Source organism: Saccostrea cucullata, unplaced genomic scaffold (genome assembly GCF_032062105.1).
Source record: "Saccostrea cucullata isolate Sc308-1 unplaced genomic scaffold, CSIRO_AGI_Scuc_v1 ctg724, whole genome shotgun sequence".
Classification (NCBI taxonomy): Eukaryota; Metazoa; Mollusca; class Bivalvia; order Ostreida; family Ostreidae; genus Saccostrea; species Saccostrea cuccullata.
The window spans coordinates 80,429-106,856 of record NW_026917996.1 but is presented as its reverse complement, the minus strand read 5'-3'; the positions used below and the strand labels follow the sequence as shown (position 1 = coordinate 106,856).

General features: G+C 32.4%; 1 protein-coding gene across 2 annotated transcripts; it reads right to left on the bottom strand.

The window, feature by feature from the left end:
• Positions 1 to 1,934: 1,934 nt before the first annotated feature.
• On the bottom strand, positions 1,935 to 26,163 carry LOC134228899 (trichohyalin-like). 2 transcript variants are annotated; one of them, XM_062710700.1, is made up of 14 exons: positions 25,987 to 26,163; positions 24,135 to 24,301; positions 23,570 to 23,762; positions 23,265 to 23,373; positions 22,493 to 22,590; positions 22,194 to 22,273; positions 20,693 to 20,801; positions 20,475 to 20,572; positions 20,238 to 20,312; positions 19,965 to 20,065; positions 19,647 to 19,774; positions 14,386 to 14,541; positions 12,733 to 12,960; positions 1,935 to 4,205 (listed from the first exon to the last, which is right to left on the bottom strand). In XM_062710700.1, exons 2-14 carry the CDS (start codon positions 24,278 to 24,280, stop codon positions 4,053 to 4,055), a joined length of 1,674 nt encoding a protein of 557 aa, XP_062566684.1. In that variant the 5' UTR covers positions 24,281 to 24,301; positions 25,987 to 26,163; the 3' UTR covers positions 1,935 to 4,052. The 2 variants fall into 2 exon arrangements, with proteins under 2 accessions (XP_062566684.1, XP_062566608.1); XM_062710624.1 differs by lacking the exon at positions 22,194 to 22,273 and adding an exon at positions 22,045 to 22,124.
• Positions 26,164 to 26,428: the final 265 nt, after the last annotated feature.

Genomic DNA, 26,428 nt, shown 5'->3' with positions numbered 1-26,428 from the left:
GGACAGCCAAGACACGTGGGGACACGCCCCCTTACACTGGTTCCTTCTCACACCCGTAAAACAAAGAATAATCCTCACCAGTATGTTTGTACGGCGAGATTATTAGTTTTTGCCCGATGAAGAGAAAAATACTTCGTGTCCATTCATAGATCATTTATATTCGGGTTCCACCCACCAGTTGACAATGGCTGATGTCAAAATCTGGCTAGTCTCACCAAAAAAGGTCAAGTCCACCATAACACCACTGGACACTGGCCGATAAGTGTTCTTCAAATTGTTTGTCGTTGACATAAATAATTTGTGATGTTTGTTCAAATATCCTGTCACCTAATTTAAAGCAGATATGCCATTTTATGACATATTTGCACATTTTAACGTGGTTATCGCAAAATGTTCATTTGCTAAACTGTTGATATAGTAATTACTTATCTCACTAAGGTTTCAAGTTAAAATTGAGGAACAGATTATACAAATACTGTTAAAAGCAACTGCAAACTCGGTACATAGTGTATCATACTGATCCGAAAATTTAGCATGAGTACAGTGAACTTGAACAAGAAGAAATTGAAAATTAAGTAAATATGAAACTATACAAAAAGTAACATACATGAACATATGGAGATAAAGAACAGCATTCAAGATCAAAAGTCCATAAAACAATACAAAATAGGAGCAGAGCAAATAAGGATCTCCGAAACATCAGAGCTGGGATCAGGTGCCATGGAGGAGTGAGCATCCCCTGCCAACGGGTAACTCCCATCGTGTACTACTTGTCATGATCGGGAAATACCAGAAAAATCCGCCGTCAATTCAGTGTTTAAATAATGGGCTAACAATTAGTATGAAAAACGCCAGTCAGCATTTGACTCAATGATAAATTGTATTAATTTTGCTGATAAGGTCATTGTATCGACCATAGAATTTACGAAATGAAGACTTTAAACGAGACTGTTGATATTCTTGTTTCATCAACTTTTTTGTCAATAATTTACCTCGTTTTAGAAATTGTTCATACGTATCTAAAGCATGCTCTCGCGTATCGAATCATCCGAGATATAAACTCCGTATGCTGGTGATGAAGGTATATTGCTGCATAAGGGAAGTTGACGATAGAAAAGTTAAAGACATCAGGTTTGTCATGGAGCTTGGTTGTTAAATTACCATTAACGTCTTTTTAAGTAAAATATCCAAATATGAAACAAATGTGTCAGACTCTGTAGTATCTTTTATTTCAAATTCAACAAGATATATCCATTATCTAATTATAGAACGATGTGGGATGGAACATGTTCCAGTGACGCACTTCCTTTGCAGCAATGAGAAAAAAGCCTCGTTTAAACTAAAACCAAAAGAAAAGTTTTGTTGGCCAAATCTAATTTTTATGAAACAAAGTCAAACAAATTGCAGTATGTGCTTACGATTAATTCTTGATGAATATGATGCAGAGTTTTATTTTAATTTCGTTTCATTTGCATATTGCTGCGTTAAAACTATTTTGCGTTGGACGACTTTCCCTCCTCTTCCCCCAAGTTTCCCCAAACGGTGAGTCGGTGACCTTGGTAAATATTTAATAAGGGCCCATGATCTTTGCTATTTTTCACCAAACATTAAAATTTAATATGCGAGTTCTAGTTCTAGGATCTTTGTTATGCAATGAATATACAAGAAACAGCATTCCACCCTACATTGTGTAGATGCATATTGCACCCATTATGCTAGCTGCAGAACTGTACATGTAGAGTTATGGTTTTATATATTAGTCTTTGACAATAACATGGTCAGAGACTAATACCTAGGGTATATAAAACCCTAATGCTACAGTTCTGCAATTACCATTATGCAGAGACATATTTTTCAAATTTTTTACTTGGGTTAAAGAAATAGTAGAATGATGTGCTATAGAAAAAGAATATTTTACTTAAAAGCGACTGCATTCTGGCATTTTACAAGACATATAACCCAGCCGACATGCAACTTTATTTTCTTAGTGCATAAGCACACCGTCCAATATAGAGTCACATAATCGTACTTACTGTAAAAATGTTTGATGACTTGGCACACATGATGACTTGGCACACAATTTAGACCCAAAAAAATTCACAATAGTATAAATTTTAAAAAGTTGAGTCATTTTATTTTTAACACAAGGTAAAGAGTATGCTTAGTTAGAAAAAAAAACACAGATATGTATGTCAAAATAAAAATAAATTCTCACAGCCAGAAAATAAAAATGTGACATAAATCAGTAAACAGTAATTACTGTGTTTTGTATAACATCACAAATAACATCATCTTCAAAGCAAAGGCCTTGTAATGAAATCCCAAGACAGATCTAGTTTATGTTGGCACATGACATGGAGGCACAGAGTGATTGAAAATATACAGACAAAAATTCTTCATCCACATAAATCAAAATACAGATTTACTCATGGATTAAAACACAACATAAACTTTTCTCTTTGTATCTGTATGCAGTAAAAAGATTTTCCCATTAAAAATGATTTCTTCAATATATGTAGAACAACCACAATGAGACTGATATTTTAAAGCATGCATTAAAAAAAGGCAACAAAACTTCAACAAAAGGCAGTTCTTATATCCTGTAACATTGTATGCAAACAACACAATTCTAGACTGACTATTAAATCAGTATCACTTTATCTTCTCATTTCCCCATTAAAGTAGTGTTATTAGGACATCTGAAACCCCATGAATTTACCAGTAATGCAGATTAAAACATCATTTTGTCACCAAATTGACTGTCTAATAAAACATTTTGTATCAAATTGTCACATTATAATTGTGGTTGTGTCATTTTAATACTTACATTAAATATAACATGAATTAAATTTATGGGATTATTCATCTCTTAGGAGACAGATTATAGACTGTAATTCTGATCACTTTGTGCGAATTTGTAAATATGAATTTGTTGCCCAGAAATAATCCGTTCCGATTCCAGATTATATACACAACTGCAAGTTGCTAATGTATTTTTGTAATCTTTTTTTCTCACTGATAACCAGATGTGCTAAAAAAGGTTATTTTAGAGACAGTTTAGGGCAAAAGTCCCTGAATTTCTAGCACCAAACACTTCCAAATGTGTAAAGACACCTGAATACTATTCAACATAAAAAAAAAAGAAGTGACAAAATACATCCAGTCAATTTTTAAGGTCATCTGATCCATTTTCACACATTCTATATTATTTTCTATATCTGTTTACAATTCTAAAATTTTTTGGTTCTAAACTTCATATAAATGTCTCTCCAATAGTATACTTATATAATTTCTGTCTGAATCGTAAAACATACATGTATTGCAAACAAGATTAAATTAAAAGAGGATACAATTTTGAAGAAAAAAATCAACATTGTAATGACAAAAAAATGGCAATAAAAGCCAGTTTTAGAAGTTAAAACTGACACCCTTAACTAGAAGTAAGGCATCATGGTTAAAATGATTCTCTCCTGTTCAACTTGAAAAGAACTCACATATCCTGTACAGGGTAAATGTCTTAAGTAAGATAAGTAACATACAAGACACACACCATTAGAATGCAAATGAATTAATCAATTCATAAGTACATTAAGCAATTCTTTTGTAAAAGCCAATTAGGTGCTTAATATTATAACTAAATCTGAACAGAATTTAGGGCCACCAATTATAGAATTGATAGAATGACCAGTTTGTAATTCTGTCTGTGAACGTTGGTGACTAGAATAAATTTCTCAGGGTTGTGCTTTTCCTATGTTTTTGTGAAATGCAAACTATGACTGTGATTTACTTTCAGTTTACTTGCAAGAGATTCAACCATGAATCAAGAGGAAAGGGAACAATACAGGTTTCATGCAACTCTTAAACATTCAGATGACCCTGCCCCTAGCAAAACACTTCAGTGACCCTGATTCAACTGATACACTGGGTTAGCATCATGAAGACAATGTATACAAAATGCTTGGATGACTGTAAAGTTGTCACACAGGACCTGGGGTAAAAATGGTACCAGCCAGTCTTCTTTTGAACCAATAACAGTCAACAGTCTAGTCAGCTTAGTAAGCTTCAGTGGCTGTATCTGTTTTTGCTCCTATCCGAAGCAGTCTGTTGTGCTCCCGTTCATGCTCCATTAAGATGTGTTTGTCTTCTTTCAACATCTGCCGATGTTTCTGCAATTTTTCATAACTCTCTTCTCTCTGTGCATGCACCTGTAGCAACAAAAATAATGGTAAATGCCTAAATTTATGAAGCAAAGATTTGCTAAAAGAAAATTTCAAGACAATGAAATCACAAATCTCTAGAAATTGTGATGGTAATTAGGGAAACAGGGGTATAAATTACAGATCAGCTCATGTAAATTATAAAAAAAAAGAGCCATTAACAGTTTCAGTTTAAATCTGAAAAATTTCTGGCAAATGTGGTCGGCATAAAAACACAAATCAATGAAATTTCAATAAATAACTTGCACTGAAGACAATTGAGAAGTGATTGTAGATGAAAGGCTGAAGTAAAATAGTTAAATATTTCTGATATATTTTTTTTTTTTTTTTTGTATTTGTGCGATTCTTAAAACTGAGAACAGATTTTCTTTTTATCAGCTAGGATTAAATGATATACCTGCTTCTAAAAAAATACATGTACATGTATACAATAAATACACATGTGAAGTATGAAAGCCCTAGCATTAACTGTTCAAAAGTTATTTCCAAGGTTAAAGTTGGTCTATTTTTTTGCAAGTGGGTCAAATTCCAAGATCAAGATCAAAAGGTCAAATATATTGGTACCCAAAGAAAGCTCTTGTAGCAAGGAATGCATATGTAAAATTAGAAAGCCTTAGCTCTAACTAATAAGACTTATGCAAAAGGTTAAATTTTTTGCAGACAAACAGACAGACAGCTAGACAGATCATGGACAGGGCAGAGTGTGTGGTCCTTCATTTGAACATTTTTGAATTCCCTTTACCCACAGATGCATTGTGGCAAGTTTAGTTGAAATAGGTCCAGTGGTTTTGGGAGAAGATAAGGAAAATGAAAACATAACAAATGGACAACTGACAAAATGTGATCAGAAAATTTTTCTTGAGCTTTCTGCTCAGGTTAGCTAAAAAGTATTCAGCTTCAATAACATATTTCCTTTCAAAAGCACATGGACCAAAATAATTTTAGAGGAAAATGCTGTCTAAATTACTCATAAAATGTGTTGAAAAGGCCACAAAACCAGTGTAAATGATTTCTTACAAAACCAAAATTAATGTGTTCATTTTTATAGACTCAATATTCCTTCATTCAAAAAGGATTTCCCTTTCAATTTCTCACTGAGTTAAAACTTTAATACCTGACTTTGAAGTTTTGATTTTTCTTTGAAATTTTTAAAGTGGTACTTAACCTTTTTAATCTTTCATAAACATGATATAATCTCAATCTAAATACTACATGCAGAAAAGCAGCCTAAATGAAGGATATTGAAATTATGCTAATATATTGATGTAAAATCTGAATGGATTGAAAAATTTATGGGATTCATATGGCATTTTGTGTACAATGAATCAAGATTTTTATTATATAAACCTACATCACTGACAGACACAATCTAGATCATCGAAACCATCAAAGTCCCCGAGAACAAATTGTTCTGAGGCACAATGTCACCGATACAAATGTCACTGAAGATACAATACTCAGATTAGATTGTGGACAATCTAAATATCCTATCATAATATGTTTAAAATACTTTAAAAGTTTTCTAAAAAAAAAAATTTAAAGAGAATTTTTAAGTTACGGAGAAGTAATTCATCAAGACCATTGTGCCTCCAGTACACATACTGTATATATGTACGAAAGCATGTCTAAATATTCACTTAACCACAGCATATAAAGCAAGTGTTCAATACACATCTGGTCTCCAAGTTCCTAAAGTTTAAAGCCTTTCAAAATAATGGTTAAAAGAGTAAAGAGCTGGTAAACTTTGGTTGTCCCAGAACACCAATGTCATTAAATCTTTGTTCCTTGTATCAGCCGTATGAGTGGTTGAAGTTTAGCCTTACCCTTGTAGATAAGCTATAATAGAGGGTGTTTCTTGGGTACATGGAATAAGTACACAGTTGTTACTGTGATCATTTCAAGTATTTGACCTGTTTTTCTATAGCTGGAGTGATCTTCTACAACTTGAAGCTGACATAATCTATAAATTACAATACATTATACTGAGTTGATCACACTTCAGAACAAAATCTCCCCTTATCATAAATTTACAATACCTTAACTTATTGCCTACTTATCTTTCCAGTAAATGAATTAAAGGTTGTAAATTACTTTAAATGTTTTAAAATAGATTCTCCGATGATAAAGTTAAGCCTTAGGATTTGCAAAAAACCCTTACGCACTGATTTTTTGGAATTCAAGGATATATATTTGGGAGTATAAATTCTTTTTGCGGAATTCAAAAAGGATTTATTTTTAAACTCGAACAAAAACATAAAAAATGGTTCAATACAAAATGAGAAAATAAATTGACTTTAAAAATTGTTAAGGAAAACTTATATTCATGTGGTTGATGTTCTACAATGATTTGATTTTTTCCTATAATTAAATTGTGTAACTTCTACATCCTTTATTTTATATTACTAAATTATGGCCATTATATAATTTTATTACTCTTTAAAACACCTGTAAAATAAGATACTGTACTACTTATTTTGGTTCTCTTTGATGAGTGACGAATTAGCCATTGGATAAATCAAGTATTAAGTAATAAATTTCAATGAATGATTTGCTTTGATTTCTGCTTGCATGGGTGTGTTTGAAATATATGAATGAGTGTAAAACTTTTATTACTAACTTAACATGCATATGATATTTAGTCAATCTAACTGATACAAACTACAAACTGCTTATTGACACAGTTCGTTGCAAATAAATTTAATTTAGCTATAATGATTTATGAAAGTTCTAGATGAAATGACTTTTAAAGATCAATAAAAAGAGGATTTTATATTTAAATGTTTCAAAAAAATGATGGGAGTTGAAAATCTTTCCCCGTCTTTCTTGAACTTATAACAAAGAAAAAAAAAACGGAATTAGAGGAAAATGTGTACACTCCTATGTTACAATTACAACTACACCTCTGATGGTACGCAATTATCACTTCCCCTCTATCACGGTGTATAGAGGATGTGATAATAAATCCAGTGTACTTTAAGCCCTGTGATCTCTATTTGGAAATGAGATAATATGCTGAATACACACATCATTAAATTCTGTATTTGTATTTCTAAATGAAAAAAATATTTCATAAAGGTAACTAGCCAAATGTAATTATTTAGGGAGAGCTTCGAATCTTTTTAATCAGCAGAATTTCTGACATACGGGGTGATTACGTATGACTTACATCTCAATTTTATGTTTGCTGAATTATGTGGTAATCCCCACCCTATCATTTGACAACTTGACGCCACATGTAATTTGAATTTAGACACAATTTTTTTTAGTACAAGTAACATATTTCTCCACTTGTTTTGGATTTCCTCAAGCATACTGATGTAACAATTACAGAATGAATGGCATCAAGGAGAAGAATCTGTAAAAACTTCAAAATATTCTCATAAAAAATCCTATTTGTTGTAAATTATTATGATATCGTAATACTTACATGATAAAACATAAGTTCTAGAACTGAAAGTAACTGAATAATATTTCAGACTTTAAGCACAAATTCTAGAAACAATAGTAACAAATAACAACATCAAGACTTAACCCAAAAAAAATGAGGAAGGGTATTTATTACGCAGGTTTTTTAACACAAGTTTTCTGACAAAAAAATCATCAGTCTCTATCCCTTGAGCTACTTTAAGAGACTCTTACAGGCTCTTATGGCAAATGAGAGCACCATAAGTTTTGCTCTCTTTATACACAGGTGCACAGCCGATAGCAAAAGAAACAAAATTTAATCAGTTACCTAATTGTCAAATTATCATATAGCAGAAAGTTGTGAAAAAGATGAATGAATGTGTAAGTTGCTTTTTCTTGAAGTGGTACAAGGCGTATTATTATGGAAATCATTTGATCCTTCGATTAGGATCTGATGTTACAGATTCTAAGTTTTATGTTTTCTCACGATATGTTAGAAAGGCAAATGTTTGTATTATACGTGATGAGATATCCCTAACACCTGCTTGTATTCATCTTTTAGTGCAGTCTTATTGTTACCTCACAAAATACGAGATATAATGTGATAATAGATTGATAATAGAAGTTTTCATCACCTAGCATGACTGAAATACCATGCAATTTTTCAAACACTATATGTAAATACAATTTATTTTATTTTCTCATTAAACATGCATTGCTTGCAATATGAACTGCATTTTTTTTTCTATATAAACAGTGTATATTAAGATCCCACTTTGTATTACTGCATGTAGATCACCAAACTTTCTTGACATTTTATTTTTGCTGTATAGGTACTTGGTATTTATGCATTTAGATGAAATTTTCAAATTTTAGTTTTGGTATTGTTGAATATAATTCAAACTAATAAAATATATGGGGAAATGAAATTTTTGTTTGCAGACCCTCTCACAAAATAACAAGAAAAAACAGAGCTCTCAAAAATAAAAAGTGCTTGCCTCTAAATCTTAATGTAGATGTAGGAAAAAAAAATGCTGGCAAAATAATGCTGATAAGCTAAAATCACCAAGTCTGATATAAATACAAAATTTAAGCTATGTGTTTAAAATATAAGCCAAATGGTATAATTAAAGTTTCAGCAACTGAGAAAAACATTTAAGATATAAAAATAAATAAAAAATCTGTTGATACAAGAGGCCCACGGGCCTTATAGGTCACCTGAGCATTCTGCAACAACTTTCCAGTTATTGAATTTGATTTCTGTTTTAAGCCAGATGCTATATAGCATTCACAATTTTTGAAAGAGGCACCATTGATCATCATAACAATACACTTAGCAGTTGCTAAGCTTGGTTTATTGATTTAAATATGCCCACTAATAAGTTCATAGGATCTTCATGAACGTTTCATGAACATTTCATGAATAAAATTCATGAAAAATTCAAGGTAATTCATGAATTATTCATGATCACCTTGCAGGGGTACTGAATACCCATACGAAGATTAGGGCCCTTGCTCATCATAACTATTTAGGTAGTTCATCTGCTTCATACCCAGAGACAGAGAAGAAAATTTTCAAAGATTTAATGTATATTCACTATATAATCAATAGAACCCCCCCCACACACACACACACCAGAACCCCTGACCCTGGGACCATAAAATTCACATTTTGGTAGAGACACTCTTGCTCATCATTACTATGTACTTAGTTAGTTTATTTAATACCTAGGAGCAGAGAAGAAGATTTCCAAGAATTTATGTATTTTTACTACATAATCAATAGTAACCCCACCCTAACAACAGAACCCCTGACCCTGGGACCATAAAAACAATTTTGGTAAAAGCACTCTTTCATCTTAACTATGCACTTCGTTAGTTTATTTAATACCTAGGAGCAGAGAAGAAGATTTTCAAAGAATTCATGTATTTTTACAATATAATCTATAGAGCCCCCCCCCCCCCCCCCAACACCAGAAGCCTTGACCCAGGGACCATAAAATTATTCACAATTTTGGTAGAGGCACTCTTGCTCATCTTAACTATGCACTTCATTAGTTTATTTAATACCTAGGAGCAGAGAAAAGATTTTCAAAGAATTCATGTATTTTTACAATATAATCTATAGAGCCCCCCCCCCCCCCCCCCAACCAGAAGCCTTGACCCAGGGACCATAAAATTATTCACAATTTTGGTAGAGGCACTCTTGCTCATCATAACTATGCAAAGTTAGTTTATTTAATACCTAGGAGCATCTAAGGAGATTTTCAAAGAATTTATGTATTTTCACTATATAATCAATAGAAACACCAAAATGTTTGTGGGGCCATAAAATTCACAATTTTGGTAGAGGCACTCATGCTCATCATAACTATGTACTTAGTTGGTTTATTTATATCTAGGAGCAGAGAAGAAGATTTTCAAAGAATTCATGTATTTTTACTATATAATCTATAGAGTCCCCCCCCCAACTGAACCCTTGACCCTGGGGCCATAAAATTCACAATTTTGATAGAGGCACTCATTCTTATCATAACTATGCACTTAGTTAATTTATTTAATATCTAGGAGCAGAGAAGAAGATTTTCAAAGAATTCATGTATTTTTACTATATAATCTATAAAGCCCCCCCCACCAAAACCCCTGACCCTGGGGCCATAAAATTTTTGGTATAAAGCACTGTATATTAACTATGCACTTCGTTAGTTTATTTAATACCTAGGAGCAGAGAAGAAGATTTTCAAAGAAATCATGTATTTTCACTGTATATAATCAATAGAGCCCCGCCCTAACACCAGAACCCCTGACCCTGGGGCCATAAAATTCACAATTTTGGTTTTGTTCATAACCAACTACTTAGTTGGTTTATAATACCCAGGAGCAGAGAAAATATATTCAAAGAAATAATGCACTATCACTACCTACTTATTTAGCCCTGCCCTAGCACTAAAACCCCTGACCCCAGGGTCATGAATTTCACAATTTTGGTAGAGGACTCAATGCTGATTACAGTCATGCAAACAGTTTGACTGCTTGATGTCCAGGAGTAAAGAAGAAGATTTTCAAAGATTGCATTAATTTTAGTGGTTTTGGCCCCAATCAGGCCCCAGGGGGGCAGGGATATAAATTCACAATTTTTGTTCCCTTTCACCCATAGATGCTTTGTGCCAAATTTGGTTGAAATTGGTTCAGTGGTTGCAGAGAAGAAGCTGAAAATGTTCAAAAGTTTACGAACGACACGACGTACGACGAAAAACACGAACGAAGATATAAAAATAAATAGGTCACCTGAGTTTACTCAGGTGACCTAAAAATGTAAATTCTGTACAACATTTTATTTATGTGACACATAGCAGTTTATCCATTACAAAAGGACAAAAGACAATCCTACACCATGTTAAGTTTTATGACATCCTATAATACATTTTTATTTCAAAATTGTCACCTACAACATAAAAGGCAAGACATGGCTATACGTTCTATCAAAATGCCACAGATTTATGTACCAGTATTTTGTTCTATCCCCTGTAGAGTCTACCGCAAAGAAGACATGATTTACCGTAGGTTAAGTTCCCATCACCCACAGTTAGACATAATGCCTCCCCACATACCCATAGAAAAAGAAACCTTTGAAACATATATGGATAAATGGAGGCTGAATAATTTCTGAAAAATAGCAGACTAAAAAGGTATCCCTGTTATTTCAAGATTGAAGCAGACCTAAAAAAGTTGAATGTTATCATATTTTTCAGTATTTTTTCCCTTCTTCAAACAGCCATATATCCCTTGTGATTGGATAAGATGATTTTGATAAAGCAATCTCATTGTAAAAGATCAACTCAAAAATCATTAACAGTTCAGGATAGGGCATACGATAGTAATCACAACATGAGCACGGAAACCTAAAACGTAGCCTTTACCAGTATCAAATGTGCTAATTGTTATCCAATTTCAAAGAAACTCATAAAGATTTAATTAAAAAAACTGTTTTTCTTTAGAGCTAAAATTTGACACTTTCCTTCTGTGAATGGACATAAAGCCCTACAGATAGGTATGTCCACAACTTTTGTACAAATTCAAACACTTTGTGATCATGGTCCCTATCACAAAACATGAGCTGATGGCTTCGATAACCCAGCTACTTGTGAAGCTTTTGGCAATTACCCTTTGTGGGTTCTGTACTAATAGTACCTTACAGATAAAACAAGAAAACAGATTCACCAATGGCAACTAGAGGACAGTGCTTCTTGCCAACTTATTTTTCTCTATAATTTGATCTTGTAAATTTTACCCCCAAATGTTCACTAAATGTAAAAAATACCTCTAATTACATGGTTCTTATCTTTTATCCCCATACAAGATTTCACTTTAAAAGGTTAAATTAAGACTAAAAGATCAATTATTATGTTCAAAGGCTCTATACAATCATTTCTTTTAAAACATTTCTTACTTAGTTTTTTTTTATTTTTTTCCCTTGTCCATTAACGCAAAACACAAGTCAATGGCACTTCATGGAAGTCTACAGAAAATTACCCCTATGTACTTGATCAACCAAGATAATGCTAGCATATCATTGACTTCTGCTGGCTTCCAAATGGATTAACAAGGAACCCATAAGCCACACAGATCATAGGAGTTATCTGTCAGCAAATCATCACAGCAGGAACATAATTCCAGCCAGATAAAAATATTCTCTGAAGTATTTGTCTATAAGTAATGAGCATTATCTCCATGTGAAGGGGGCAGATAGTAAAGTGTGTTACAATCCAACTCTCTGTTCATCTGTATTTTGCATTTTTGTTTGCAATGGAGTAGTGTATCTCTATTTGTGGTCCAAGTATTTGACATCGTGTCTTAATCCATCAAAAGATGTTTTAGTTTTGTACATCAAGATAAACCATATTTTTGCACTTAAAAATGCATATATTTAAAAAAATTTAACACTTTACACAATACCGGTACTTTGGATTTCATGACATCCTTTTTGAGTTTAAGGCAGGTAAGGAGAAGAAAAATGGAATACATAATGTCTTAATTGTAGTCCAACCTTTATCTGACATGCATGTACTTCAGTGATAGACAAATTCAGAAATTAATCTGAGCTGCTCACCTTGTCCAGTTCTGCCTTTTCTCGTACAAGTGACTGCTCAAGCTCAGTCTCTTCCCTGTGAGTTTCAGCGAGCTCGTTTTTAACTCGGATGGCATTCTTCCTCTTGAGTTCCGCTAACTGCTGCTGCATTCGTCTGACCGTTTGCTCCTGCTTCTGGCGAGCGTACTCGGCATTCCTCATCTTATTGTACAAAGAGTGCTCCATATCATCACCCTTTGTCACCATTTTCTGAGGAAAAAATTTCCATATCTTAATACTAATTAAATTCTAGTCTTTTCAATAAATTTAAAAATTCGAAAATGAATACACTAGGGTTGGTAATGAATAAATATACAAGTACTTGATAGAAAACATGTATGACATGTTAATTCTAAATTCTTGTTCATTTTCTTGATTGACTACAGATTTTCAAACATTTTTTTTTTCAAAAAAAAAAGTTTTAAACATAAAAGTACAAATTTCAGATTTAGTGATTCATTGACAAACCATTTATATTACAATTCTGAGTCACATCAAATTTTGAGCTTTGTGATAAGACAACTCATCAAATCAACTTTTGTGTTCAAAATATATAAGGAAACTTAATGTTAAGACAGGGAAGAAAGCTGAAATACAATATTTAAGGAACAAGAAAAAAAAAATAAAATAAGTGATTTGAATGACAGTCACCATTTTTAACATAAACTTCCTTTAAATTACACGTTTTGTCATTCATAAAATACTAACATTATGTAAGAAATTCCACCATTCAATGAAATTTTAGCATTTTTCTAATGCAGTACAAAAATACGCATTCATCCATGAAGTGAGCATGCTGAGAAAATTAACAAGTAGTCTTATGTTAAAAAAATCTGAACAAATTTCTAAATGATTTCTACAGAAATGCTGAATAATAAGTCTTTTCAACTCAGAACATCTTGTGGTTTAAATGCTATTTGTTCCTTTTTCATATTATTATTATTTTCTGTTTAAAAATGTCAATCCTTGTATAGGACTTGTACAGAATGCTTGTTTAGACCACCTAGGATGATTATTAGCTTGAGCGTTTGTGGATTAAAAAGCCCAACCTTGCATGAGCTCTTCTTTTTTTAACAAAAGTTTAACCACATTCATTTTTTTTCTCTTATTTTTTAAATAAATATCTTTCTAAAAACTTGATTTGATTGCGATAACTACATTGTATGCAAACTATAAGACCTTAACCCATTTCTCTTTAAATAATGAAAGAAAGTGACATGACAACAAACAGGTTCTATAGAATAATTCTTTATGACTCTGAAGTTGAAGGCAATCAGCATTTCTACTGGGAAGTTACAACCCATGGAATTCATGAATTATATCCATACTAGTTGGAAAGAGGAGTAACAAATCTGTCTTTTATAAAATGCAATTGCTCCAAGTCACTATAAGTCTCGAAAATTTGACTCAAAATAATAAAAATAAACATAATGTTTGACTCAAAACAATTAAAATAAAAATTAAACACTTTTTAAAATTCATCTTGCATTGCTACCCCTTTTCCTTCCCCTGTCCAACTCTCATTTTTTCTCTTCATGCATCTCGATCTGCTCTCTCCAATTTTCGATAATAAACTTGAATAACTGTAATGAAATTATTCAGTGTAAATTCAACAGCAATACTTCGGTACCGTACCTGGAAAAACTTGAGGGAGTCTTCATGTTCTAAGCGCTGTTTATCATTGAATCTCTTCTTGAATCTAGATTGGCAGATTTCTTCATGCTGAGCACCTTTCTCTTTTCTGGCTTTCAATGATGAATTCATTAAATGTATTCTTCTCATATTATGAGCCTGAAATGAATATTTAGATCATAGGTTATCTTCAAAACTTGTCAAAAAATGTTAAAATGCACATTTATGATAAGAAAAGTGGCTAATCATACAAGTTTAAGTTACGAGTTCCATAAAATCTGATACATATGCTATGAAAATTCTTTTATACACTTCTGAAATGAGAAATATGCAACAACCCAATAAATCATAGGAACTTGTAAAGCTATGAAGGTGTAAGTTTACATATTACAACTGCTATTTAGTAGTTACTACAATGTGACTAGGGGGTGGCTCAGTTTTAACCACTTTTGATATAAGAGCACTTGTTTCTTATATAATTTAAAAATAACAAGTCAGCAGGAAACTTTGTTTACAGCCAATGTTGCAACAAGACCTGATTTTATTTTTATATATCAAAATTTACTTCCTGGCCAGAGTATATGGATTTCAATTACCGAGTAATTATAGGGTATCATCATGATCTTTCAGCCATCTTAATCAAGAACATTCCAAATATTTGATAGATATGAAGTAGTTTGATGAAATGCATATATTTTTTAACCTTTACACACTCACTACAGAATGTGCAATTTTAAAGCCTTGAATAAATATGTCTAGAATTGATATGGAAGATGACCCCCAAAATTCTCCTTTGGTAAACAAGCACTTACCCGACATATAAACCTTTGACACATGGAATATTTCAATATCATTTATTGACTCATCTAATACACACTGAATTGTGAATGAGCTTTTATTTTGTGTGAAAGAATGAAAATTTGCCCATGTTTTTAATATGAAGCTTATACGGCAAGACACGGACTGGATCTAGAAATCGGCCTTTATTTTCTAGTCATTCATAGCAAAAGTAGGACCAAGTAAGCCCAATATAAATTGTACATAAATGCATTTAAGTGTAAATTAATTGCAAAATGAATCTGCCTAACATGAAGTTTTAAATCCTATGCTTATCAGATGTTCCAGCCAGGGCAATATAAAACTGATTTTGTGCTTGTGAATGCCAGGTCTACATAGAAACCAACCTCACTTCCTGAAGAGAAAAATGTCAAAATAACAAAAACACTTAATGGAACCGGTCCTGCTTTGTCTTGTATATCTCTCTGACATCAACGCTTTGTTTATGTTACAAACTGAGGAATGGTCACATGGAAAAACATATAGAGTCAAAACTTGCCCAAATTAAGTGCAACTCTTACATAAAAAATTTCAAAAAGTTGATAATTAGAATACTGTTAGTCACTGTTCCGATTTAATTTAAAGAAAAACAAATCTTTATTCTGATACGATTATAATGTCAAAATTTTATCTCCTAATCTTTAAAGTGATTGGATTGGTTCACAAATTGTTATTTTTACTTCGTTAACAAATAAGTTAGTGATTCTGATGATAATAAAATAAACAATAGGCCCGTGGGCCACAATGCTCACTTGAGTAACTTCAGCCCTGCTGTTCATCAGCTGCATTTCCCCCAAATATATGTTTCCATTGTAAAACTATGATCTTCTAATGTATGGTCCAATCTTACCCTGGGGTCATTATTTAAACAAATTTAAACCTAAACTCATAATGCTCCCTCTGTGGCCTCTATTATCCTCAGGGGGTCAAGATTTCAACAATTTGAATCTTCTCAAACTGGGGAACTTCAATATAAGTAATCCTGGCCATGCTTAGTTCTTGAGCAAAAGACTTTTAAAAGGTACCATTTAATTTTCAAAAATTGGAATCACTCCTTAATTGAAAGAAGGCTTGGCCCTTCATTTGAACAAATTTTAACCTTTTTCACTCAAAAATACTTTGTGGCAAATTTTGTTGAAATTGGTTCAATATGGTTCTGGAGAAGAAGTTTAAAATGTGAAGTGTTCACAAATTGTTTTAAGTCCTGATTGCCTAAGAATCTTACCTATTTACTAATTACAGACAAAAATGTTTTGCTCATCATAATTTTGCTTGCCGCATCTTAATTTCTCATAACATGCAAAGTTGTGTATTTGGTGGTGAATGGCATTCATTTTTTTTTTACTAAATAACATGCAAAATAAGATATTGATAATTTTGAATGGAATATTTCAGCAGGATATTAAGAGATGACGTCAAATATTGCAATTTTGGACAAATTAGCTACGAGGAATAATCAGCAATCATGCAAAAAAAGAAAACCTTCAGAATCCCTGACAAACATATATTCAAACAAACAAATTTTATGGCCACGTGTGGGACAAAGATTATTCCTTAGAGATTGCACAACCTTGACTGGGAGATGACTTATCGAGACTAATGAGAGTAATTACCATTCACAGAAGTGTACACAACCTGTCATACGGGTGTTCATTTAGAAGATTACCACCATATAAAGTTTCAAACTCATCTTGCACCTGTGAGGGTAAAAGAAATCTACTTGACTTTCATTTCAAGAAAAAAAGAGGCTAAAAACAGCAAATGGGATAATGGACAAAGGTTCCAAATGATCGGAAACCATTAATGTTTTGGACATGTGACTCCTTTGAATTCGGTGCTTTAACCCTAGTTTTAAATCTAAATGCACCAAATGCCTAATCCACTCAAGCTGAGTCGCTAATTAGAGCTTTTGTGTGTCACAGTTCACGGTCTGAAGTTAAACAAATTTTCAAAGACTCTATGCATGGGGTGTATACTTAGTTATTTATTGGACTGTTTTTGTTTTCTTAATTCTTTTACAACAGTATGCTTGAAACTGACCAAATGAATCTCAAATCTAATGTAACTTAGCTCCTCTAACATTTTTTTCAAATATGTATATTTTTGTTCAGTTAAAAAATTATAAATTTGAAAAACATCTTGATTGGTAAATAATACATTTAATCAAGAATTAGAAAAAATAAACTGGATGAAAGAACAAATCATTTTTTTTTATTTACGAGGTAAATTTTCTCAGTTTCACACAAGCATGATTACCCACAGATCTGTGTGGAATTTTTAATCCTTCCCATATCTATATAAGTCTATAAACTTCAAACTAGAAGTTTTCTTTATAAATAATTTAATTTTGTTTGTATTCTCGCCTCTCATTGGTTGAATTCCAAAAAGAAACTCAAAACATTCTGTATAATCTGGTTTGGTATGGGGACACACCCCCTTGACGACCAGCTTAATCATCATATCCATGCAATCCCCTCATTTCCAGTCCTCGGACTCCATGGAAAATTCCAAATTTAATAAATGTACCTTCAACTTTAAACAATTACTCGTTCTTACCTCTTGTAAACAAACATCATGGCTGCTAGATCTATGTATCAATTATTACCTCCCCTCGCTTCAAATCACTTCTGTTACTACGGTTGTATTATTGCGCGGTAAATTTGAACTTATAAAAAGCAGCACAATTTTTCATTAAAAGTTGTTTAATTGTTTTAAAATTAAATTATAAGGAATGACTTTAATTCTTGGCCATATTATCGAGTATAATCTGGTTTGGGTCAGTTTATGCTTTTTTATCATCCGCTTCACGGATTATAAAGCGTAAACTGACCCAAACCAGATTATACTCGATAATATGGCCAAGAATTAGAGTCATTCCTTAAATGTGCATGTATATGTCCTTTCTCCACTAATTATTCCAGCCAACATCCAGTACAAGATACAACATATCTCCCCATGTGTAACAGTCATGCATATAGATTAACTCTCTTTTACAGAAATCAATGCTTTTTTTACAGAAATATATTGAACCCAAATAGACCCTTTAACTTTCATGCCAACAAGAATAAGAAAAGTAACTTGAGAAAAATACCAAGAATATACAATAGAAGTTCAGTACACCTCATGCAAATCATAATCAGTCATGCATAGTAAAATGGGGTAAATCATTACCAGCATTTCCATATGACCTGTATAAAACCAAAAAAGAATGAGCATCTGAAACTATTTTTCTATTATATTTATTTTTCTATTTTATTTGAATACTCAACAAAAGGGAGATAACTCAGATATGTAATTTATTTAGTATAGAACCTAAGTGTCTATGAAAAACAATGGTCAACCTTTTTGCAGTGAGCATCTCATAAAATTCATTTGGGTATTTTCAAAAATACCACCATAAGAAAACACTCTGAACATGAGTGAATACAGAGGTTTAATAATACTTACTTAGAGAACTTCAGGCTATTGAGATCGTATTTGTTGGGGTGCAAGTATATTGGCATATTTTAACCATCTTGTCTATCATTCATAGGACCCTCAATCATACATTATAAATTGAAGCTAGTTTTTGAATTACTAAAAGTTATGGTAACAATTAATGGTTCTCAAAACTGCATCAAATGCTAAACTGAAGGTCCAGGGGTAAAATATCAATATACATTCCAAAATTTCAAGGGTTTGTCAAAAGTACATGTAGTGCACATGTGAAAGAAATTACTGTCTCACTTGGAGCAAAGGTCACATCCAAAGTTATTTTTTTTATATGGGTCAAACTTCTTCTTCAAGATCATGGATAAAAAAATCAAGTTCTTTCTGAAAGGTTTTGTCACAGGTAAAATATGCAAACCATGTACTCTTTCATTCAAAAGTTACCATCAATGTGTAATATTTTTGAAAAGTAAGTAAAATGTCAAAATTACAGGTTCTAAATCATGGGATATTCAGAGAGCCAGGTCTTACAATAGGTAATGCACATATCAAATATGAATGCCCTATCTTCTTCATCCAAAAGTTATAATCAATTTTAATATTTTGAATAGTTGGTTAAACTTAAAGGTCAAGGACAAGGGGTCGAAAATCATACTTCACTTTTAAATGTTTTTTAATAGGATAATGCAAGAGTTAAACAGGAACACTAAATCTTTAAATCTTCTTTCATTTAAAAAGTCATCACCAAAATCATTTTTTTTCAAATTAGGTCAAACCTCACTGATACAGGTTAAAATCAGAGTTCATCTGGAAAAGTCTTGTCACAGATAATGCACAGTGTAAAATATGAAAGCTCTATATTTTCTCATTTAAAAGTATGACCTAAGTTAATGTTCTTGTGTCTGATAAATAGAATGATAGATGGACTGACATACAAATGAAATTTAATTCCCTTTACTTTCACAAAATAAGGGTACAATAAATAAGAAATGACTTACCTCTACATTTTTATCTATTTGTTTTGCCTTAAGGTCCATCTCTGCATATTCAGCAGCTTCATTTAACTGTTTCTGTATGTTAGAGTTGTCTACAAGTCTAAACTGAGTATCTGTCAGATGTCTTTGTTCTGTAAACAGACACAACACATGGTACACATGTGCTTGTTTGAGATACTTTTCTCTTATCTGACAGAAAATTATTTCAAAGATTCTTTGGATGAAATCAAAAGAAATGTCCACATACCATAATTCACACTCTAATCATTTATTGTAAATAGGATGCATGAGAAGCAGTGTTGTAAGGAAGATAACTCTTACCGTCTCGTTTTTTGATGTCTAGATGAGATTTAGTTACAGTAAGATCAGCACTGAGTTTTCTTTTGGTTGATTCTGCTGCTTTTGTATCACCATCACTTCTCCTATAGACAGGATATTTGAATTTGTGCATTAGACTTTGCAAAAATTGCTAATTACTGGTAATAAACATGTTAAGAAATGGTACAATTTTAGATATAGCTTGAATTTTTTAAAGTATACATCTATTAAATTACTATGTAAATGTGCTGAGACAATTAGGTTAAAAAAAATTACATTAGTTTATTTTCTACAGTCTTCTCAGCTGTTAAATCCTCTTGTATCTTTTTAGTTTGCTCCTTCCTCTTTTCTCTGAAAGGAAATAATCAATGATCACTGTTCTTTGAAAAAATAGAATACATTTTGAATAATACACTACGTACTGATATGTACAAATTCAAGTTATGGTTGGCAAAAAATCATTATCTATGCTCATATCTGATTAATTTTAATTTAATATCAGATCATTCTTACTTTTCCATATCAAACTTTTGTTTTCTCCCTTTCTGAGCCTCCATGTTTAGTTTGATTGCAAGGTCAGCTAATTCTTGCTTCAGTCGAAACTGTTCCTCCTACACAAAAAAAGTAACTATTTTTATCAACCAAACGTCCATATAGGATAACAAATAACCAAGTTTGAGTCTGGGATCAAATTCAAAATTTTCATATTAGAAGCATTATACAGTACATACCTCCTTCTTTTTCATTTTGGTCTCGTAATCGGAGCTCATTCTCATAACGTCCATTCTCTTCAGCTCGAGTTCACTCATCTTAGCTTTATACTGCCTGGTTAAGTCGGACCTGTCAAACAAAAAAAAAAAACTTGTAATGCTGCATAGGAGTAGTTGAGAAAAAATCCTTAAAGAGTTCTCCTACATGTATGCATTTCTATGTACAAAAGATGTCCTCATCCTATTTCCTTTCAGCTGCAACAATTTGAACAAGCTGAAATTGAACCTTTATCAGTATATATATAACATGAAACTTTTAATCAAGTTTTATCCTTTTCCTATCTCACTGCTTAGTAAGAACAATTTTTACTGACTCTACTTCATTTTGCAGTATTTTCAATTACATAAACATGTCTTTCCCTTTGTACAGGGTCCTGATTTTTATTTAAATGGAACTGAATCTCCTTCAATGAAGGCCACTTTTTGGCAAATATAGTTAGAAGAAGATTATTAATATGTGACTATGATGACCCATGAAGACAGCAAAAGATCAGCAAAATGACTTAGCTGCCTAGCTGGCCTATTCACAGTTTTACTTGCACATTTTGGTAAATTGAAAAACATTAGTTTACAATGAAGATACCTGAAGGAAAAGTTATACCTGCTTAAAAAAATCATCATGATCTATATACTTAAGGTCTTTTTAACACTAATCCCAATAGACAGTTAGGTTGTATTAACTCAGACTGTTTGATGATGCTGACAATGTGCAAAATAATTATGTATTTGATATGGTTGTGCATGGCAAATGCTATTAAAAGTACTTAAAACAGTCATCATGACCCACAATTACAGGACAACAACATACCCTTAGTCATAGAGTTTTACACTAAGAAAAGTCCAACAGACAAGTCTAGTACCAGTAAATAAGTGGTCTGTTTGTGTAAAATGTACGTGAACTAGGCTCAGTTGGCTGGAACCTATTGAAATACTGCCACACACAAAATATGATGGTTTCAAAAGTTACCTTTAAATTAAAATTCTCAATTATTAGAAGTTTGGCCAGAGTTAATGCTTTGATGGTCAGTGCTAGTAAAAATAATGGGAAGTAGCCCATCTGGTATAGTACTTTAAAAAATAAATGACCAACCCCCCCCCCCCCCCCCCACACTTCTGACAAATTTGAAGATTCTACATATCAATGCAAAACATGAGCCTAACATAACCTATTATCAGGTTAAAATATACCTATACTCCCCATAATGCATCAAATGGCAAGAAACTGGAAGACTATTCTTGTAATTTAAAGGAAGATTTTTTTAATATAATTTTTTACCGTCACTCACCTGATTACACGTATCACACAAACTTACTTTGCAAGCTGATTTTTTCTATCCCGATCTTTGAAAGCCTGGTTAGAATGTACATTATTCTGTGTGCGATTCTTTGTTAACTGAAATTTCAAGCGTAAAATGATAGAAGCTATGAATCAAAACATGCACTTAGTACTGTCAACACTTACAAGTGCAAAAATGCCTTTCTACTCTCTTGGCTATACTCTTGATTTTCAAGAATAGTTTTCCTAGTACGCTCTTTGGTCCTCTGAAATAAAGATAAAAAATAACCATACAAAGACTTTCACCTAAGGAGAAAAAAAATCCACCCTGTAACCAGGCTATTAGATTAAGCTTCAGCTGTTAACAAAAATCTCTGCCATCTAAGATTTGAAAAAAAGAAAACATAGATCATATGCACCACTTGAAATAAAAAAAATTATGGCATCAATATGACAACATTGACTCTCTGTGTTTTCTAACTCACCTCTTCTTTTTTATGTACATGGTCTTTTCTAAGCACTGTATATTTCTCCAGCCCCTGACTAAGCTTCTTCTCTTCTGCCATTCTCTTCTTGTTTATAGCTAAAAATAGGTAACAAAAATACTTAATTGTTTTATGCATTGAAAAATCAGTTTAACTGGCTCTGCTGCGTTTTTGCTCTGCAATCAATACTCACAAATTTTCTTCATTTAGAATGTACATGTATATTTCTACATAATGGCTTTAAAAGCTTTGTAAAAATAAGCCAGTAGTCCAGTGGGAATGTCTTAGATGGACTGGATTGGTAGATTTAAAAACATTGTCATTTTTTTTTGTACTGCAATTGTATATAACTATATAACTAATTTTCTTGCAGCTTAGAAATACTGTCAACAGAGGCATATAAAAACAACTGCAAACTTTATAGATGTCACATGTAGGGAGAGGGTGAAATTAAGTTAAAAGAAATTGTGACAAATCCCATTGTATGTATACATTACAATAAATTATGTTCAATTCAAGAGCATGGTACATTTTTCAGTCATTTTAAATGAACATCTGATATGACTAAAGAAAAAATTATCATGTTAACTCCATACAAATAATTTCAGAAAAATATGACAAATAAAGGTATGAGAAAAAAAAATACAGAATGATAAAAAAGCAAAATTGAACAGCAATGAGGAAAGAGGAAGAGGATTAAAAACCTCTTACAATTTGATTTGAAATATTTTATATAAATTTAACTACAGTACATTGAACAGAATGACATTACCATTTTCAAAGTCTCTGAGCGTGTGTCTGACTGCCCTCTGATTTTTAATGATATCCCCTTCTGTTCTCTTTAGTTCCCTCTCCTCTTGTTTGTGTTGCCACATATGATCCTATGATTGAAAAAGACCAAGAAATGTTTCAATGTTATCCTCTCTTTATAATCACAACAGGAATCATTTTTTAGAAATGGAAAAATTATTGCTTGTAAGATGATATTTTTTACCAGTAAAGTAACATGTATTTTGTTAATCAAATAAAACAATTTGTTCCTACATTGAATTTTGTATCAAGACTGATTTTGCCTACCTCTATGACTTTGATTCGCCTTTGGTAGCCCTTTTTATCCTGCTCTATACGAGAGGTCAGGGTGACCACTGAGGGCTGTCCTGAGACACTGGCAGCTCTACGACGTCCAGTGGCATCTTTCTTTATAAGGAATGAGTGCGAGTATCTGTTAGAATCTAAAAACCCCTCTGGTCCAACTTTTCTCTCTTGATCTCTGTAATGGATATTTATTAATCATGATAAGAGTAACAAGATAGATAAATTAGGGAATAATCATGGTTTTAAGTATTTAAGTTTTTTTTACTTTGCCTTTATCATTATTATTTGAATGTTCATACAATTACAAATACCAGAAAGAAAAACGTATATTAATTAGCCCATTACACAAAAAGAAAATGTCTAGAATACTTTTTAAAGACTTTCATTTACATTCTTTTGCTAAAATTATTTTCCAAACTTTTTCAAATTGGTTTTTAAGATGATTTAAAATTTCAATTCCTTCAATGCATTTAAGATAGCTGTAATACTATTAATTTGGCATTAACAGATTAATAATCAATAAATCATTCAACATTTTTATATTTACTTGAGGAAAGCTGCATAGTCCTTGGAAGAAGACCTGTGAGTTTCTTCATCTGCCTTAAATGGTGGAGCACTCCCTGGTCGACAGATTGCATTGTACCTGCTGTGTATGAGGGCATTTCTTTCAAATGGAAGATCTGTTAAAACCATTTTTCTCCTTTAATTTCTTCCCTACAAAAACCGAGAAAATAAATTGGGGGTAATAACAATTTTCATACATGAATATGAATCATTCTAATGACTGTTTTACAATATGCAATTTTGATTGGCTAATGACTGTTGAATTAGGCAGTTAATTGAGCATAAAGAAGAGAGTGAAAACTTTGATCATGCTAGAATGAAGCTAAAACACAACTTCAAGGTCAGTCATAAACACTTTGTGACATTTTTCATATAACAAAGCAAAACTCAATAGAATTAGAGGTACAGTGAGGCATGAATTCAATAGGTTCTGTGCAAGCGTCATTCAAAATTTAATTTTGTGGTATAAGAGGAGTTTCTTAAAGCGATGGGTACCCCTAAATTGAAGAATGGCAGTGTCCATATTTTGCTACAGGAAGCAGCAGAAGCTCCCAATATTGGTCTGATCAGAAAATAAAATACAAGGTCACGATGGCAATTTGTACTAAACCTAGGCAATCTGAGATTTAAGAGCATACCTAAACAAATGTTGTCTTTTAATATGTAATGAGTGGGTAACTCAGTAGATAGAGCACCTGATTAGTGATGCATGGGTTTTATCTGGAATACCCTACATCTTTTTCTTCTTTCCTGTTACAGATTTACTGCCATTGTCAAGCCCCTGCACTTGCAGGTAAAGTCCTGCCAGGTGTAAATAAAAACTTGAGTTGTGTCTTTGAAAGCATGTTTAAGGAGGAATGAATGTTACAGTTTGGGACCAATCACCATGGATAGCTCAGGAGGTAGAGCACTATTCTCTATCGAATAGTTTAATGACTCATTTCAATAGTGAGCACAGTGAGCATTGCAAAGTGATGCTTAATTGTCACTTCCAGCTCTATAATGACAACGACTGGGCAAAGAGAAAATTTGTTCTACTGCACATTCATTCTATAGAAATTTTGCATCAATGCATCACTTCGTAAAGCTACAATCTCGCAAGAATAACAAACAAAAGTTAAACAAATAATGAATTTGCCTTGACTTAATGAATATATTGCACACAAATATTCAATAAAAATGATTCTTCATTAAAATCAGCAATTTTCAGGCTTTGATTTGTAATGCAACATATATAAGACGTCTCGTGACATCCGAGTCTAGACGCACCAAATGTCACGTGTGATATGATGAGCCTGGTCAAAATTAAAACTTATCCTAACGGTCACACCATCAACATGTTACTCTCACTCATATATGGGGTACATTCATGGTTTTCATCATAGCAAATTAACACAATCTGCATCCAAACTACATCTGTGGTATCACGCCTGACCTAAAACATCAATCGAATAGGGGTCCAGTTTGGTTTTTCTTAAATTACCTTTATTTGCCTTATGTAGAAAAGTTGAGGGGGACTATTTAAACGAGCACCTGACTACACCGAGTACAGTGATGCAAGGGTTCCAGGGTTGATTCCTGGTCCAATATAAATACATTTTTTTCATTTCCAAATTCCTGTGGCATTTATTAACAACTTCGCCTGCCCAAACAGTCTCTACGCTTCCATTATGACCACACTAAAAGAACACTCAATACTAGACACCACTTACACCATCTTGAAAGTTGAAACATATCCCCTGTAACGGGCACCTGATTAACGCAAATTAAGATATCAGGAGTTCCTTACAGACTTTTAGGTTTCTTATCTGCAAAACTTACTGTAAATACCATACCTGTTTCAATGCAGAATCACCACTGCCAGTATCTTACAGCAAAAAAAGGGCAATAAAAATATTTCTTCATTCATAAACCAATGTAGGCAGCCATTGTTGTTGTCTAGGATACTCGCGTCTCGCAAAAACGAGAGCTATATTTTTTTTCTTTCAGAAAAGAAAAATCATCAGCTTCATGAGTGCAACGGTTTATGTAAATAATTTTAGCTCAAATTTACCTACTATGTTCTATTTTTTATTAAAAAGTTTTCCCCTTAGAAACAGCATATTACTCCGCTAGTATGGTGTTTCAAATAATAGTTTATGTACGAACAATGTGGTTTTCAAAAAGTAAATGTAGAGTTCAATAAAAAGTAAATAAGGCATAGAATCGTTAGTTTTTTTTTCCAAAACATGAAAAGAATTATATTTTAAGAAATAAATTTTGCACTATATTTACAGC

Coding starts and splice junctions, on each gene's coding strand:
- LOC134228899 (XM_062710700.1), bottom strand. CDS start 24,280: ATGGTTTTAACAGATCTTCCATTTGAAAGAAATGCCCTCATACACAGC. Junction 22,591..23,264: donor GCTCAGAGACTTTGAAAATG/GTAATGTCATTC, acceptor ACCTATTTTTAG/CTATAAACAAGAAGAGAATG. Junction 20,802..22,193: donor AGAAAGGCATTTTTGCACTT/GTAAGTGTTGAC, acceptor TTTGTTTGACAG/GTCCGACTTAACCAGGCAGT.